Source organism: Rhea pennata, chromosome 11 (genome assembly GCF_028389875.1).
Source record: "Rhea pennata isolate bPtePen1 chromosome 11, bPtePen1.pri, whole genome shotgun sequence".
Taxonomy (NCBI): domain Eukaryota; kingdom Metazoa; phylum Chordata; class Aves; order Rheiformes; family Rheidae; genus Rhea; species Rhea pennata.
Window position 1 is genome coordinate 538,915 of NC_084673.1, and position 16,865 is coordinate 555,779.

Below are 16,865 nucleotides of genomic sequence, written 5' to 3' on the forward strand. Positions count from 1 at the left end.
GCCAGGCTTATCTGACCGTCACCAAGCAAACAACACTGATGAAACGCTCTCAAGAGAAAAAATTCTGAAAAGTCTGCTGAGACAGATCAAATCCTTTAATTCTTCATATTTCAGTAGCTCTCAAACTGAATTTATCTTGTATCGAATTTGCCGATTTTCTACTCCACACTCTTCATTTCTTGCTTATCTCCTCCCCTGTCTTTCCCATGCTCCACTCCAGACACTTCTCCAAAACTGAGTATATTTAGTTGCTGGCTGGGAAGGGTGCAATCCTGCCTTCCTTCTCAAAGTTTCCATCTGGTACTAAATGAAGTATCAAGGACAACGTAAGCAGAGGTATTCTTCTTTTTTACCCAGCCTTCCCTATTTAACCAAGCATAACCTGCAGTGTAGGCACAGAAAGCTGGAAAAAAAACTTATACACTTAATTGTGTCACGGTTTCTCCCTATATTTGCATAATGTTTAAAGAATAGTTGCTAGAACAGTCTAGACCATAGTCATTCTGTCAACTTACAGAGACAGGTTTGGACTGGTTTTAAATATAGTTGTTAAAATACAAACAAAACATGTTAAAGCAGTCAAAGAAAATACTAATTTTAGAGAATGATCAGAAAAGCTTTTTTTCTTGTGGTCTCGCTCAAGTTTCTGCTACATTGCCTAACAAAAATTAAAGCATTTAAGAATGATCCCCAAATTACCATGTATTATATGTTTGGGATTCTTGATAGCCTGAAAGTGGGAGCCTGCTACAACCAGCTACTGCATTTATTAATGTTATTTTAATTTCACATCAAAAAACATTTCATGTCTTAAAGGAAAATACTTCCCCTCTCAAAGGCTGCCAGATTCGTCCTGATTTCTGTTACTGCCAGGCAGGGCTGGCACAAACGCTTACATGGAAACAGCAAAGGATGCTTGGTTTGGTGTGCCTCTCAGGCCGAGGATGGCCGCGGCCGCCTGTTTTGCTCATCGGGCAGACTCCCTTCCTCTGCTCTCCGCAGGCAGGGCGCACGCAGCAAGCCCTTCCCTGCGCGGAGCCTTCTAATCAGGTGCGACCCATCCGCAGTCAATCACCACTCAGGAGCTAAGGGCTTCCGAAGAAAACCACTTCAGTGGTTTCTGGGCCTGAACTGTTGTGGACTTGGGCCATGAATGTGACCCGAATCCAGGCATGTCCTTAAGCATACAGTCCTAAACGCTGGAGAAATCTCATTAATTCTGCTCAGCCTTCAGCAACCACCTAGCATCATTTTTATGGTAGAGTTAGTTCTGTAGGTAAAGTCACACTTCAGGCTCTAAGAAAACCCTCTTAAGGACACACTTCTTGGAAAAATGAACAAACAATAAAAAACATACAAAATACATTAGAGAAATAAAATCTTCTGCAAAATAAAGTGAGGAAGAGACAGAAAGGAAAATCCAGTAACTTGATTATACAGTGATATAATCCAGACTTTTCTCTCTCTCAGGCCTGAATAAGTTTCTTATTAGTAACGGAAATGTTTATACCCTAAACTGCTCTGTATACTCTGCTTTGCCTTTGGTTATCGTAGTCAAGTATGCAGCATCCCCGGGGGAGGGATGGGGAACAAAATCAATCTTCTCTACAGTTTTCTTAATAACTGCACTTCACTGACTGAGCTCACCCAGAACTTCAAAAATATCTTTACTGCCACCTCTGCCAGCTTGGTCCAGCGTGCGGCAATGCAGACTGCTGTTATCCGGGACACGGGCTGCCAGTACCGCAGCGCTGGGAACGGGCGCGGGCTGATGGCGCGGGAGAAGCTCCCGTTCTGTCCCCGTGTCCAGCGCCGTCGGCACATTCCCCGCGACTCCCGAGACAGCTGGGAACGCGGCTAACTGCTCCTGCTGCTCAAGCATGTCACTCCGTAAAAATAAAAACAGCTGAGAAAGCTCTGGCTTCGGGGACGGTGGCAGATAGCACCGCTGCACGTCAGCGCGGGGGGGTGACGCGACCGCTTCCCCGGCGCGGCGCGGCGCGGCACGGCGTGGGTCGCTCCGCGGGCGCGCGCCCCGGGCGACGCGTCCTGCGAGGGACTGCTGCTCCACGCCGGAGACCGGGCTGGGGACGGGCGGCGCGGCTGGAGCTGGGCGGCACGGGCAGCACGGCCCTCTGCCCCGGGGCGCTTTCTGCAGGCTGCAGAAGACAGTCCCGAGGGCAGGACCCACCAGGTCCACCGCTCGGCCGGGCGGAGGAGGAGGGGAAGGGAGGCTCTCCTAACCGGTCTTAGGACTGGGCACCCCCAAAATTTATTAAGTTTACGTGGTATGAAAGAAAAGGGAAGGCGTGAGCAAAGCGAGCTGAAGCAGTCCGCGCTGGCTGCTCAGCGCAGGTTGGCTGCTGCTCGGGACGCTGAGCAAGACCTTTGAGCTCTCACTCCCACATTGATACCAGTTCTCCCTCTTTGCCCTCAGCAAATCACATAATTCCTCCACCTCACTTCCTCCTTTCCATAAAATGAGGTTAATGATAGCAATTTCTCTGCTTCATAGGAGTGCTGGAGATGAATTAACATTTGCCAAATAATAGGAGACATAAAAGACATGATATTAATGTGGAACAAAATTGCTGCAGAGGAAATGCATTTTTAAAGCTGTTGGGATCTCAGGAGTGAAATAGCTGGGCATGACAGGTCAAGACTGAGGAATATGAATTAGATGTCAAAAAGATTTGGCAGTTCGTGTGATCAGGACTGCAACGGCTGTGGCTGAAGCAGTAAGAGTGTGGGATTTAGGTAGCAGGGAACTGGTTTTCTTCAGTGTGTCTAAAAGTGTTAGTAAAAGTGTCTTTTACTAGAAATGGAAGGGAGACCACCTAGGTTAATGGCAAGAGTCCTAGTGGTTATTTTCTGTCTTCCTTTTTGTCACATTGGCAACTCATTTTTTTTTATATAATTTATTTATATCAGGATTTTAAGACAAAAATTCATAGCAGCAGACAGAAGTGATCTCCCTTGCTTTCTTCCCTCCAGTCACACTATGGAAAGGCTGGTCCAACATTAATCCCAGCTTCAGCGCTGGGATGGGAAAGATCAATGAAGCATTCATATTTTTGGACTAGGTTCTTCATTTATGTCAACAATTCCAAAGTAGTTCTCAGTTATAGTCTGTCATTAATGATCTATTTTTACTGTAATTGAGAGGCCAAGAAGTTCTAGCAGGCAGCGCATGAGACATAAAAGAGAAATGATTAAAATGGAGCCAAAAATATCACAATACTAGAGCCATGAGTCAGATCCTGACCTTTCCAACAAGTGCCATAAGGAGGAGGCTGAGCTCATGTAGACAGGATCCAGGTGAGAGTAACAGGACAGCTCAGCATGGTGAGCTTCTAATAGAGGGCAAAACCTGGAGAGGTCCCACCACGGCACCACCATGGAGAAGTCAGGAAGAGCCTGTGGAGGGGTCCTCCTGCCCTGGAGCAGCTCCTGCGTGGACCCAGCAGCGGGCAGCAGCTCCGTGTGGACACGATTGCTGGCCCCAGGCAGGGGTGGGGGCTCCCCCCGCCCCGATAAACATGATTATAAATTATTGCAGTTTTTTTTCAATTAGTATTTTTAAAAAACTTTATGATTGTGTCAATTCAGATTTTCTCAGGAAAAAGAGAAGCATTGCTAACTCACTTTATGAAATTCACAATTCTTTGAGAAATGATCGCAAGAGTTGGAACCTCAAAGCAAAAGCATCTGTTGTGAGACTCGTACAAAATTCAAAATTTGGCAATACAGAGACAGAAACGTATTTGGAGCTCCTTTCGGGGCTGAAAGGCGAGGTTTTATGTCATTTCTTTTAAAATACCGAGTTATCTCTGCTTAACGGGAACAAGCTTCCGCGACGGCAGCTGTTTTCCCTCCTGAGCTTGTCCCGGCCCCGAACTGCGCTGAGGAAGCCGCTCGGCGCCTCTTGGCCGCCCTGTAACGTCCACGGCGGCAAAGCAGAGCCGGCGGCACCGGCACCGGCACCGGCACCGGCACCGCTGCCCCGGCGACACCGGCACCGCTGCCCCGGGGGGACACGGCCGCGCCCGGCACCGCTGCCCCGGGGGGACACGGCCGTGGCTGACACCGCTGCCCCGGGGGGACACGGCCGCGCCCGGCACCGCTGCCCCGGGGGGACACGGCCGTGGCTGACACTGCTGCCCCGGGGGGACACGGCCGCGCCCGGCACCGCTGCCCCGGGGGGACACGGCCGTGGCTGACACTGCTGCCCCCGGGGGACACGGCCGCGCCCGGCACCGCTGCCCCGGGGGGACACGGCCGTGGCTGACACCGCTGCCCCCGGGGGACACGGCCGCGCCCGGCACCGCTGCCCCGGGGGGAAACGGCCGTGGCTGACACCGCTGCCCCGGGGGGACACGGCCGTGGCTGACACCGCTGCCCCGGGGGGACACGGCCGCGCCCGGCACCGCTGCCCCGGGGGGACACGGCCGTGGCTGACACCGCTGCCCCGGGGGGGCACGGCCGTGGCTGACACTGCTGCCCCGGGGGGGCACGGCCGCGCCCGGCACCGCTGCCCCGGGGGGACACGGCCGTGGCTGACACCGCTGCCCCGGGGGGACACGGCCGTGGCTGACACTGCTGCCCCGGGGGGGCACGGCCGCGCCCGGCACCGCTGCCCCGGGGGGGCACGGCCGTGGCTGACACTGCTGCCCCGGAGGGACACGGCCGTGGCTGACACTGCTGCCCCGGGGGGGCACGGCCGCGCCCGGCACCGCTGCCCCGGGGGGGCACGGCCGTGGCTGACACCGCTGCCCCGGGGGGGCACGGCCGTGGCTGACACCGCTGCCCCGGGGGGACACGGCCGCGCCCGGCACCGCTGCCCCGGGGGGACACGGCCGTGGCTGACACCGCTGCCCCGGGGGGACACGGCCGCGCCCGGCACCGCTGCCCCGGGGGGACACGGCCGTGGCTGACACCGCTGCCCCGGGGGGGCACGGCCGTGGCTGACACCGCTGCCCCGGGGGGACACGGCCGCGCCCGGCACCGCTGCCCCGGGGGGACACGGCCGTGGCTGACACTGCTGCTGCACCCCGCCGCAGGAGCGTCCAAGGGATGCGGTGGCAGAACACACCGCTGTTAAAGTCCGCGCGGGTTTTTCCCCCACTTCGGCTCAGAGCCGCTCTTTCACCAAAGTGACCGTAAATCAGAGTGGTTTGGGGCTCTCGCCGCAGGGAGCGCAGAGCCACCCGCTCCTCCGCAGGTGCGCACCCCGCTCCGTGCCCCTCTCCGCGTGGTCTCTCCGTCCCCCCTCGCCCCGGCGGTCCCGGACGCCAACCGTGCGCAGCCACGGCACCGGCAGGGCAGTGGCTTTCGTGGCCCGTGCCCAGGGCCAGCGGCTGCCAGCGCTGCAGACACTCGCCCGTCGCCTTCCCCTCCTGCAGCCGTCGGGAGCGGGCGCAGAGCAGGGAGGGCTCTGCCGCATCTGAAGCCACCTGGACAGCCGCCAGCAGGAATGCAACGTGTGTCTGCATTTGGTGTCTGATAATAAAAAAAGTCTTTTTTAAGGTCACAGGTAGAGGCGATATCACGTGCGTGCTGCGTGCTTTTGCCCCGCAGCCAGCGGGAGATGCTGCCCGCACAGCTCCAGCAGGCAGCGCCTGATCGAGAGCCCGGCGATGGCATGATCGAGCAGAAATTCAGCTCGGGGTTTGGACCCTGGGCCCAGGGTCGCCCTCCTTGCCTGATCTGTGACTGTTTGACCCTGGACGCTTCACGGGATCGTGGGCATGATTTTCTCCCTCCCAAGAACAAATTACTCACCCAGCTAAACCAAGCAGAAGATACTGGCTGTGCTGATTCATAAGGAAACAATTTCCCTTGTGATTTAGCACTATACCAGAAGGAAACTTCAGGGCAATTTACCAGAGGAGCACAGAAAACTAGAATATTTATGGATTATACTGTATTGCCTGGATATCTGACAGTTCCTCTTGGGCCTTAAACTTTGCAATCAGGCTCACACTGCTCATCGTGGCGCAGCGTAGCACATCTTTGGTACGCATGGGAGCCAGGAGGTGTTCCTGCAAGCAGCCTGGAGCTGGGGGCAGGGGAGGAAACCCGTGTGCAGCGCCGTGCACCTGGCCGGCCAGAGCCGGCGGCTCTGAGACGTTCCCTCCGGACCGCTCCTGCCTCCCACGCGTGCTGGGAGCAGGGCAGAGCCGGGGCACGTGTGCCTCTCAGGCCCTACACTTTTGGCCTTCAGACACTTGAACTTTATGGGCTGGGTGGTGGCCATGTCCTGGGCTCTTAGGGCTCAGACGCTTGGCACATGTGGTCCTTGAGTGGAGCAGAAGACTGAGTCTCCTGCAGCAGAGGAGAGCTGGGACTAGCACGCTGTGGCAAGAAGGAGCAATGCCTGCTCTTGATTGACACTTTGTTGTTGTTGTTGTTGTTTTCACCACTTTAGTATCCACATCTTGCAAGCAGCTTTGTTTTTCACATTGATGCAATCAAAATTTCTCTGTATCCTGAAGCATTACTAGGAGTTCAGATTTTACTTTGCAACTAAAAGCCTTCTTTGCTACCCAAATAAGTAAAATTGTCTATCCTTATCCACTTTTCAAAGTCATGAAGTGATTTCTTCTTACAAATCTTTCCATAATGCTGGCTCCTCTGCTGTTATAACTGCCTAACTGTGAGCTATGGGAGTTCAGTGGTATCACATTACCCTGTGGCAGCCGAGGCTGCCCTTTTTGCCCATGCTAGCCTCAGCAATTACCCAATAAATGATCTGCAACACTCTGAAGATGCTGTTTAGTGATGCTTGAAAATGCTGATTCAGAACACACGGAAATTTGGTTGTTCACACACTGCTCTCAGCTTCCCCTCGTGGGGAGAAATCCCTGCACGTTCCAGGACCAGTTGTTTCTGTTTGGAGTCTGTGACCCAGGCTTTGAACAGCAGCCACTCAAATGCCTCTGTGATGTGCTTTGAAAGTATTCAGAAGACAAAAGATTCTCCAAAGAGAGCAAGCACTTTTGCTTTTTCTAAGAATTAAGTAGACTCTATACTGCTTCTCCACTTAAGAGCTCCAAAATACATATTTTTTTCCTACACCTGCACTCGCCACTCTTCCTTTGAGCTACCTCATGGCCAGGACCATGGTGATTCAGGGAGCTAGGTCATCAGTGGCCTATTTCCTTTGCTGTAAGGATAACACTAGTTTGAACAGAATGTAGTAGAACACAGTGATTTGGTAAAATGACTGCAGATAATGCAGGTAAGGGCAGCAGAGAACTATTTGAAGGGAAAGAAATTATTTAGACATCGCCAAAAAGCAAAATGAAAGACATTTGCTGTCTAATAGAATAACCTGACATTAAAGATGTTGATCTGCATTCAAAAAAGTTGTATTTTGGTATTTCTTTTTTGTTTCTGCTATGATTTAACTTTAGCAGTGAAACAGCTTGTAAACAGAGATGCAAATTAGCAATTAGTTACACTCCATTGCCTAGAACCCTTAAAGACAATTAAGTTTTTTAAAAATAATAGGCTTTCTGTCAGCCCTTAAGGAAATGATGCATCCTTTGCATCATTGCAACCTTGAAGGGCATCCCCTGAATACACAAAATGAAGGGATTAGCTTTAATTGCCGAGCCCTGTCAAAAATGGGAGTGTTTTAGTGCAGTATGTAAAAGACAGTCTCACGTATTTCGAACCATTAGAGAAACAGGCAGATTGCACAAGGGTCCGGGACAGTTTGGATCCAGGTGCACGCTCTGCTGCAGAGCGCGGCACTGCGCTGCTGTGCTGCTGGAAGGTGGTGACTACAGTCAACCCAGTGACAGATAAACAGCCGCTCACGCAGCACAGGCGGTTCCTGGCTGTGCAGAGCAGCTGCCAAAAGGTCCATCACATGGTCTTTAAGGAGCAAAGAGAAACTAACAGGTTTAAGTTATAAAATAATATTTATTTTGCTCTTCCTATTTCCCACACATAGCAGGTTCCTTTTCAGTGTGCGTGACCCCAGTCATCTACTCCAGAGAGGAGCGGGACAATTACTTGCTGAACAGCCCAGTGGATGAACATCATTGCCTGAGCTCCTCAGGTTCCTAGCTGCAGCAAGGAAGGTGCACAAGCAGGTGGCTCGGGAAGTCACTTCCACCACTTGATGCAGTCCTGCTGCTCACTGGAGCAGAGGACACCAGCTGGCATGACCTGAAGGGGTGAATATAGAACTACCTTGAAAACTACCCATAGCTTTAGCAAATCTTTTCTGACAATGAGCTTCTTACACATGGGGAAGCTGTCAAATTATTATCACCTTTACCGCAAACAAAGCAGAATATCTGCCTATCTTTGCTCATAGCTCCCACGCAGTTGTAACAGCTACTTCTGTACCATCTTCTCTCCTGGGAAAAAAACAAACACTAGTTCCTGAATCAGATGTTAGAGGTTGGACCACAAGACTGAGCAGGTTGCAACAGCCCAGAGGCTTGTCTCTGCGTTCATACGGTCTCCAGCAATGACCTGTGCCACTGGGCACGACGCAGGGTGACACAGAGATGAAAGTACTCCAAAGCAGTGCTACTATTGCAGAGACGTGAAGGCTGGGCTCACGCCCAAGTGCAGGGTTCCCTCTGGGGAATGGGCAGTGGGCGAGCAGGTGTGAAATCATGGCCACATGGCCACCAGGATTTCTATCCTGAAATATAGGTACAGCCATGAAACCTCCCTGCAGCTTCTGGTTTTAGAACATGGACTCTTCTAGCTCCAGCTGCTCACATGTTATCCTGCTTCTGGGGGGGGGGGAGGGCAACAGAAGACTGTCTCCATAACAGAAGAATTTTAGGGTTCAGTTCCACAAATCTGTTAAGAATGGTCTATGTCAGGCCTCCTTGCATATGGGCAAGCAACATTGGTAACTAGAAAAACTATCCAGACTCTTTTTTTTTCACTTAGATTATGCCCTGTTGATTAGCACAAATGAACTGACTAGAAAAAGGAAAATTGTGCTCCAGGCCCAGCATTTGGCTATAAATTTTCTACATGAAAAGGAAATGATTGTCTCTTCAGTTTTAATTGTTCACATTCTTAATTTAACAAAAAGAACGGGGCAAAGAGAGGTGCATGGTATTCCTCTTCTGAAGCCATTCATTTGCCTCTGAGAAAGGTTTAGCTCCTCTGCTTGCCAAGCTAATCAGGGAAACAGAAAACACAAAGCACTAATGTGCGTTGAAATCTCTGGCACTGCACAGCCACAAAAAAGGAGAAATTGCATGTGAGGGATTTCCACCTGATCCCCACAACTACTTGATATAAATGCCTTAGACTAAAGAGAGAAAAGCAGAGGGGACCAGCTAAGATAGGAGAAAAACTGGAAGAAAAATGGACCCAAGTTAGAGGTTGGCTAAGCCCCAAATACAAAAATTCACCCATAATCCAGTGTAATTAAGTACTGCAGACATGGGCTGTGATTGCCACAGAGGCTGGATGAGCCATCCATGTGTGCAGGCTTTGGAAGGTCTCCGTGTCAGCCTTGGCTCTGCTTCCATGGAGGTTAAAGTTAAACCTACCAAAAGCTCTGAAATCCTACTCCACGTTTCTTCTTGGAAAAAGCCTCCATCACCAGCATTTCACTCAGCATCTGTATTTTTTCCAACAGGGAGACACTGAAATAATATAGATTTCATTTGCTTTGGCATCAGATCTTTCGTAGCCTCAAGTCAAAAGTTTCGTGGTTTCCGTCACGTGCCTGGTGCCATGCGGCATGTGCCGGAGGGCAGGTGTGGACAGACGACTGGGTAGCCCCGAGCCCTTCACCAGCATCCTGAACGGTCTCGCTGAAAAGCCATAGACCACTACCAGAACCAGGTACAGTAGGCACCTGCTCTCGTAAGCTGCTCTCAAGATGTTATAAAAGCAAGAAAGAGTTTCATAATTTTTATTCTCATGTCTGAAAAGGGAGGAACCCCACAGGGCTGTAACTGAGATGAGTCCCTCAAGCAAGCAGGCAGAAGAAGCAGGAAATCAGCATTCCTGAAGCCTCTTGTGGTATCAGAGGTACTTCAGCTTCAGACAGCCCGAGCAGCATCTCATCTGTTCTGACAGATACCCACAGCTGAACAGAGTTCCCCTCAACCACGAGGGAAACCAAGGAGCTTCAGAAATATTTTGAAGCTTCAACTGAGTTCAGTAGCAACCAGAACACTTCCTGGCCCCCTTTCCTCTGCGATGGGGTGTCAGAACAATGTGTGCAGGGATTTCACAGCCCGAGAGGTCAGAGCAGGCTGCGGCGTGCTGGCCCCTGGATAGGCCTATCAGCACTGACATGACAGCTGAGGAGCTTTACTGTCAGTGTCCTCTAATACTAGGTATTTTTTCTTTTTTGTAGCTGCTTCCATGTTCCCAAAGAAGGACCTAATGTTCTGGTTTACTAAAACTGTGTGCTTTTTCCTTAAGCTGAGTTACACAGGAACTTAGCTGAAGCTGGCAAATGCTTGGTGTTTCCCTGGAGACAGTGAATGCAAAGCAAGTACGTGCAGGTAAATCGCTGCAGTACCAGCGACCCAGCGGGAGTGCTCAGGAATGGGGGCTCATGCCCATGGATGCGCAGGCATCACTGCACATGTGCACCGAGGTGCAGGCAGTGTCCTTCCCTGTAGCAGGAGACGTCCAAGACTGCAGACAGACTATGCCTGGCACTAGAAACCAACAATCAGCAGTTTTTTCCTCCCCCAAAGGCAAGGAAGCTCCAGCAAGCTTTCTGAGATGAAAAGCCCATGAGAAGATAAGAGGTAGTAAAGCTTCATGCACTTCCCTTCTATTTTTGCTAACTCCTGCACTTATTTTACAGTCCTAGTTCCAACAGAATTATGTTTAAAATCCAGAGCAGCACCAGAGCAAAATCTACCTACGACAGACACCAAAGGGAGGCATCCCATAGGGATCCTACCAAGAAACTAAGGATATGGCATGTCTTCAGATCAACAAGGATGCTTGTCCTACTTTCTGCTGTAGCCTGTATTTCCCTACTTTACCTAGTCCCTTAGGATCTGCCTCCTGGACTGAAGATAGATCACCACTGGTGGGCTGAGTTTCCATCTCTCTGCTTCTGCTCTCCATGGTGTGTATCACTGCTTCTGGCACCACACCTGCTCATTCAGTTGTACATGACACTGAAAAATGCTCCTCTTAATTTCAGGTCAAGTATGTCATTCCTCTTCTGCAGTGTTTTCCAGCACTGTCAAGAGGAGTTTCTCTGCGCTTACTGGGGAGTTGCTGCACCATGCTGCGTGCCCTCCCATGCTGTCTGGGACCAGCAGTGCAGGCAGGACCTGGATCTCTGCTGAGTTTCCCTGCTGCATTGGTGGACTGCCCTATGTGTCTTGTCCCACAGCAGCTTCGTTTCATCAAACATTTTCTCAAGAAACCCAGTCAAAAGCTTTCTAGGAGCCTAAACATGCTGTATGGATGAGGACTACCTCATCCATGTTGCCTCCTTCAAGCAAAGAGCACTTTCCTCGAAACAAAGGTTGCTGGCTTTTTACTCCAGTCAAGTCATATTTCTCCACATGCCTATTAATGCCATTTTCCAGGCTGTTCCTGCTGATCTGCCTGGGATGGGAGTTGGACGTGCAGGTCCACAGGAACCTGGAGCACCTCTGGGGCCCATATTAGCGTAGGTGCCACATGTGCTGCTCACCAGTCCCTTGGTGGTAAGGCAGATTTGAGTCATAACTTAAAGAGCGTGGTATTCAGCGATCTTGTATTTGAGCTCCTTTAGACCTCCTGGGTAAGCGCCATTGGAACACGCTCTTCAGATTTCATTAGTGTAATTTTGTAGCCTCTTTTGCCTGAAATAACTGAAAACTCAATATTAAATGCTTCAGCATAAGTGATTGTCAAAAATAAAGGTCATTTTGTGATTGGTTTTGCTTCTGCTGCTGTTTGTTTGCAAGTATGGACCCTCCCATCATGAAGTAAATTTTGACTCTGGGGAGGATTTTAGCTGCTCCATTCTCCTAGTGAGCAGGCCATTGACTCGTGTGGCTTTTGACATTGTCTGCTGTTCAGAAACCAGCCAGAGCCACAGCACCAACAGCACCCTGCTCCTGCTCCTGCCCAAAGCCTGAGCACTCAGAGCTGCAGCAGGAGCCACTACATGACCCCTCAGAAGGGGCCAGTTTTGCACTTGCCGTGCAGGAAAAGGGTTTGAGGCAAAAGGAAGACAGCCTAAAGGGGAAATGCAGCAAGATGTCTATCACCAAATTACTCATCTGGTTGCTTAACCCACCTCGCCTCCCAAGCCCAAAGGATGGGGAAAGTGCATGGAGACCTCTTCCATGCAGCTATGAAGGGTCTGTCACTGAGGTGCTGCAGCCCAGCAATTTATGACCCAACACACTCCCAAACAGCTGCCCTCAGGTTCATTTACCACCACGTGCGGGGACTCAGGTTATGGGCCTGGCAGCTCGACTGAACCAAGTAGAGTTTGGAAGGACACTCTAGTTGCTGTCATCTCCTCTAGATGACAGTCCTTTCTTTCTCGGCTTATGCCTTTTTCTCATAATAACCTCTTTTCCCTTGTCCAGAGCTGTGCAGAGGGACAGAGTTTGGGAATAAACATGTATTTTACCACAACTTTCTAAGTTTCATCTTCCTTCATTCCTCCCTCCCTCTGCGTATGAGTCATCCTGGCAAACCTTCCACATATCCCCTTCAGATTAACCAGGCCTTTACGGGGAAAAGAGATGAGGAGCAAATTAAAAGCCAGGAAAATTAACAGCGAATGCTGAGGTGCTACCAGACTTTTCCTCGACATGTCAAATGCATCCAAATCCTGACGAATAGCTTTGCCTTTTTCGCTCATCATTGGTGAGGTGTAAATGAGAGGTCTCTGCTGTGTCTCCCGAGTCCCTTGGCTCTGGGTCAGAAATGAGGTTCAAAGTGCCGATGGGGAGGGGGGCAGGTCCCGTTGCCTGCTCTTGCCTGCACAGTTTCAGCTCTCTGGCCTCAAACCAGCAAAGCACTTAGAGTTACATTTATTTTCAAGGCTGCGAAAAGCCTCAGTGAATGACTTTTGAACTTCTCTTCAAAGACAACAGGACTCCTTGGGAGCTCAAAGGGAAGCATGTTTTTAAATATATTTCTTGCGTGGTCTCGGCTGGACGTGGGCGTCTCTCTGTCTGCTCTTTCGGCCACCTTGCAGATGGGCTGAAAGCAGTGCACGCTGCTTGGCACTGCAAGAGCAAATAGCTTTCACAGATGAAGAAATAAACGTGCACAGTAACAGCCACATGTGCATTACACACACCAAATTACTTAGCCTTTCTGCTCAGTGTCTTGTCATGGTTGTTTCTGTGATTAAGGAAAATGTGTTTATTTTCTTCTGTCCCATATTCCTACAGAGGTCGTGAAGGAGAACGAGGTTTAGCAGCGTCCTATGAAGAAAGCGCATGCCAACGAGTGCCCAGGGCTGGGGCCTCCTGGCGCCCCGGGAACACCGCAGCAAGGGAAGACGCGTTCCTGGGAAAACGCTGGAGGCGCTGGTCTTCCTGAGTGCCCCAGTTGTAAGGACTGAAGACTGCCCGGCGCGACCGGCCACCCTGAGCACGGGCCGCCGGCTGGGCCCTGCCGTCCGGCAGCGATAGCTGCTGGATTTGCAGACAGCAGCGGGAATCACACGGGCCGTGCACCGAGGGGACGTGTGTGCACCGTAAGTGGGATTTTGAGGAGTTAAAAAGGAAGCCAGAAATGCCTGTGGCTCTAGATGTGGGCCGAGCAGAGTCACTGGACAGTGTCCATCAGCCCGGGAAAAGGTGGATTTACCATGTCCTCCTGGGTCTCTGTGTGCTGTCACCCAAGCCTCCACTGTCAATTTAAGCTGAAAATTCATGGACTATCAAATTTGTTTCCAAAACCTTTCTTTTCTGTCCTCTCTGAAGTTGCATTTTTAGTAGCTATTAGGTACTTGCCGTTTGTGTTTGGAATAATAAAGCCCAAATTGTAACTGTCCACAGAAAACCAAATGCAACTATTATTACATTGTTGCTTTCTTCTTGTTGTGCTGTTTCAAGACCTTTTTGTAAAACTCGATCCCCCCCCCCACTCCTTGTAACAAATGAAAGCTTTATTTAAAATACATGCTAATGCCAGGCTTCTGCTTGAGAGCACGTTTTTGAAAGCACTGTTCCCTTTCAAGTGGGCAGCTAAGGCCCGACGGCCCTGCGGTCACGGGGAGTCGCGGGTGCCTCCGGGGGAGCGGTGCCGCGAGCGGGCTGCAGCTCCACGGCTCAGCGCGGAGCGCGGACCAGCAGAGCGGACGAACTCAGAGGCGGCTGCCGCTGCAGCGCTGGGACGGTGGCGCTGAGGCCCGGCCGAGGGGTCCGCACGCGGGGCAGCGCCGGGGCGAGCGGCCCCGTGGCGGAGCTGCTGCCCCGCGCGGTGGGGGCAGCGAAGGCTGCACCCCGTGCGCACACCCGCCACGGCAGGTGCCTGCGGGGACCTCGCTGCACCTCTTGCACCTTAAAACATGGTGATGATGACAGAGTGGCCATGGACTTTTGAGAGCAAATGGATGCATTCCTGAAGCAAACAGGCTGCTACGCCACCAGCGTTTGTGTACTTGTGGTACTACTAATTCGCCTGTCCAGAGGGCACCTGGCCCTCCCGGAGACACACAGACGTTCTGACACTTGGAGTCGAGACACTCAGAGGAAAAATACTGGCTGCCTTTAATATCTCCTGTCTGCAAACTCTCCGCAGAGACTGGCGGGTAACTTGAATTTTGCGTAAGGAAATCAGGCACGAAGTGCTGAGCAGCGTCACTCCACAGCACAGCTACTCCTGCTCCCCCAGCGTTTTCGGGTAAGCAGCCCAGCCGAGGAGGGGCCGGGAGACGGCCCCACGGCGGCCGGGCCGGGGCCGGGGCCGCGGGTGCTGCACGGCTGGGAGCGAGGCCGACGCCGCTGCCCCGTGGCCCCAGGCACCTCGAGCCAGCGTGGCCATGCGGCCGGACCAGTCCTTCCAAACAGCCGGCCTGGCGCCGCCTGCAGAGGCAGGTTCCAGTCTCCGCTTGGATTTCAGGTTGCAGACTGGGGTGTTGAGGTCATGGGTGCGTTGAGGCACGTGTGTAAGCGTTACCTGCAGTCCAGTGCTGGAGCCCATGCAGGAGCGCTCGGCTCCTCCGCAACAGCCTTGAGCAGCGCCCGGCCGCAGCACCGGCTCCACTGCACTCCCGGCTGCCTTTCCAAGGACTTCCCTTCCCGACGGCCGCACCGCCGCCACGCTGCACCCCTCCTCTGGGGAAAAACTTGGGCCGCGCAGACTTCGGTCCCCTGCGTCGGGGGGTCTGTGGTCTGGCATCACACACGCAGGAAAACGGGCAGTTATTAGCTCCCATTAATGACTTTTGAGGCTAACCAAACCGCTTGCTCAGAGGAAGAAAAAAGTCTTGCTTCTCTTCCACAAGAACTTATAAAGAGTTTATACTCGGAAGGAAAGGTGACAGGTTTTACTAGAGGTAGCAAGCCTGCTAACTGCTGTTTCTTACATTTTTTAAATGAAGAATAATATAAAACTTGTAAACAGCACTTGTCTCTGCCCCGTGCCAGGCAGGATCTCCATGAGTATGACCCCAGGTGAGCTCTCTGTGTCAGAAATGTTTTGATGTCTCTGTGTTTGCTCCTCACAATCTCTCTTTCATGTGCTGAAGTACCTGCAAACCTATGACAAAGAAACACATTAAAAAAGCATCGCTAACTCGTGCTGTTGCTTTCTAATTAAAGGTGCACATGCCTGGAGATTAACTGTGCTTCTCGGGGCTCAGATCAATAGTAGAGGCATGTGCCCAATGCGTGTTCGAAAGCAAAACTATGCTAAAAACTAAGGACATGAGAAGTGCCCTTTAGCTCGCGCTTCCAGCCTGCCCTGAAGCTGCCGTTGGAGCCAGCGCTACCAGCTCTGCCAGCAGTGAAGGATCCAGGTCCTCCCCGCGGCAGGCCGCCTGCGAGCCCCGCTCCGGCACCAGGGCGCCGGGCCGCGGCTGCTTGGCCCGCAGCGGTCCCGGCGGCCTGCGAGCAAGTGCCATCGGCTGCGCCCGAGGAACGACGCGGAGCCTGTGGGATCAGCAGCCTGCTTTGAGGCGGGAGTATCTCCTCCAGCATGTTTTGCAGGGGCCCTGTATCTGGTTGATTTGCCAGCCCCCCTCATTAGCAAGGACACTAAATTTGCCTTCCCACCTCCCTAGCTATTCCTAGCTATAGGAAATTATCTTTGGAACAAATGGTGGGGGGGGGGGGGGGAAGCAGTGCATGGAAATAAGGGAGGCTCTGCAGGCTCCCAGCAAGGGTGCTTGCAGGGCTGCAGGCGAGGTGCTCGCAGGGCGCTAGTGGGGTGCTCGCAGGGGTCCTTGGGGGCTACTTGCAGGATGTTTACAGGGGTCCTTGCAGGGTGCAAGCAGGGTGCTCACGGTAGTGCTCATGGGGGTGCAAGCTAGGTGCTAGCAAAGTGCTTGTGGGGGTGCAAGCAGGGTGTTTGTAGGCATGCAAATGAGGTGCTAGTGGTGTCCTCGTGGGAGTGCACGCGGGGTGCAAGCTCGGCACTCGTGGGGGTGCAAACGAGGTGCTAGTGGTGTCCTCGTGGGAGTGCACGCGGGGTGCAAGCACGGCGCTCGTGGGGGTGCAAACGAGGTGCTAGTGGTGTCCTCACGGGGGTGCAGGCGCGGTGCAAGCAGGGCGCTCGCGGGGGTCCTTGCAGGCTGCCCCCGCCCACCGAGCCGGCGATGTTTGGCATCGGCCGAGACGCCGCGGCGCGGCGGGGGCTTTTTTTATGAATGGGAGTAGTTCCTCCCCGCCCCCGGCCCCTAACCGCGGGCGCTGATTGGTGGTTCCGTATCCGCCCGG

At 52.5% G+C, this 16,865-nt stretch overlaps 1 protein-coding gene across 1 annotated transcript in view; it reads right to left on the reverse strand.

Moving 5' to 3' along the window:
- Positions 1-15,560: 15,560 nt before the first annotated feature.
- The window catches only part of EDA2R (ectodysplasin A2 receptor), a 49,873-nt gene continuing 48,568 nt past the window's right edge, over positions 15,561-16,865 (reverse strand). Inside the window, exon 10 of the mRNA XM_062584567.1 lies at positions 15,561-15,687. Within this exon, the coding sequence (XP_062440551.1) occupies positions 15,650-15,687 (38 nt within the window). The 3' untranslated portion in view covers positions 15,561-15,649. The remainder of the gene's footprint in view (positions 15,688-16,865) is intronic.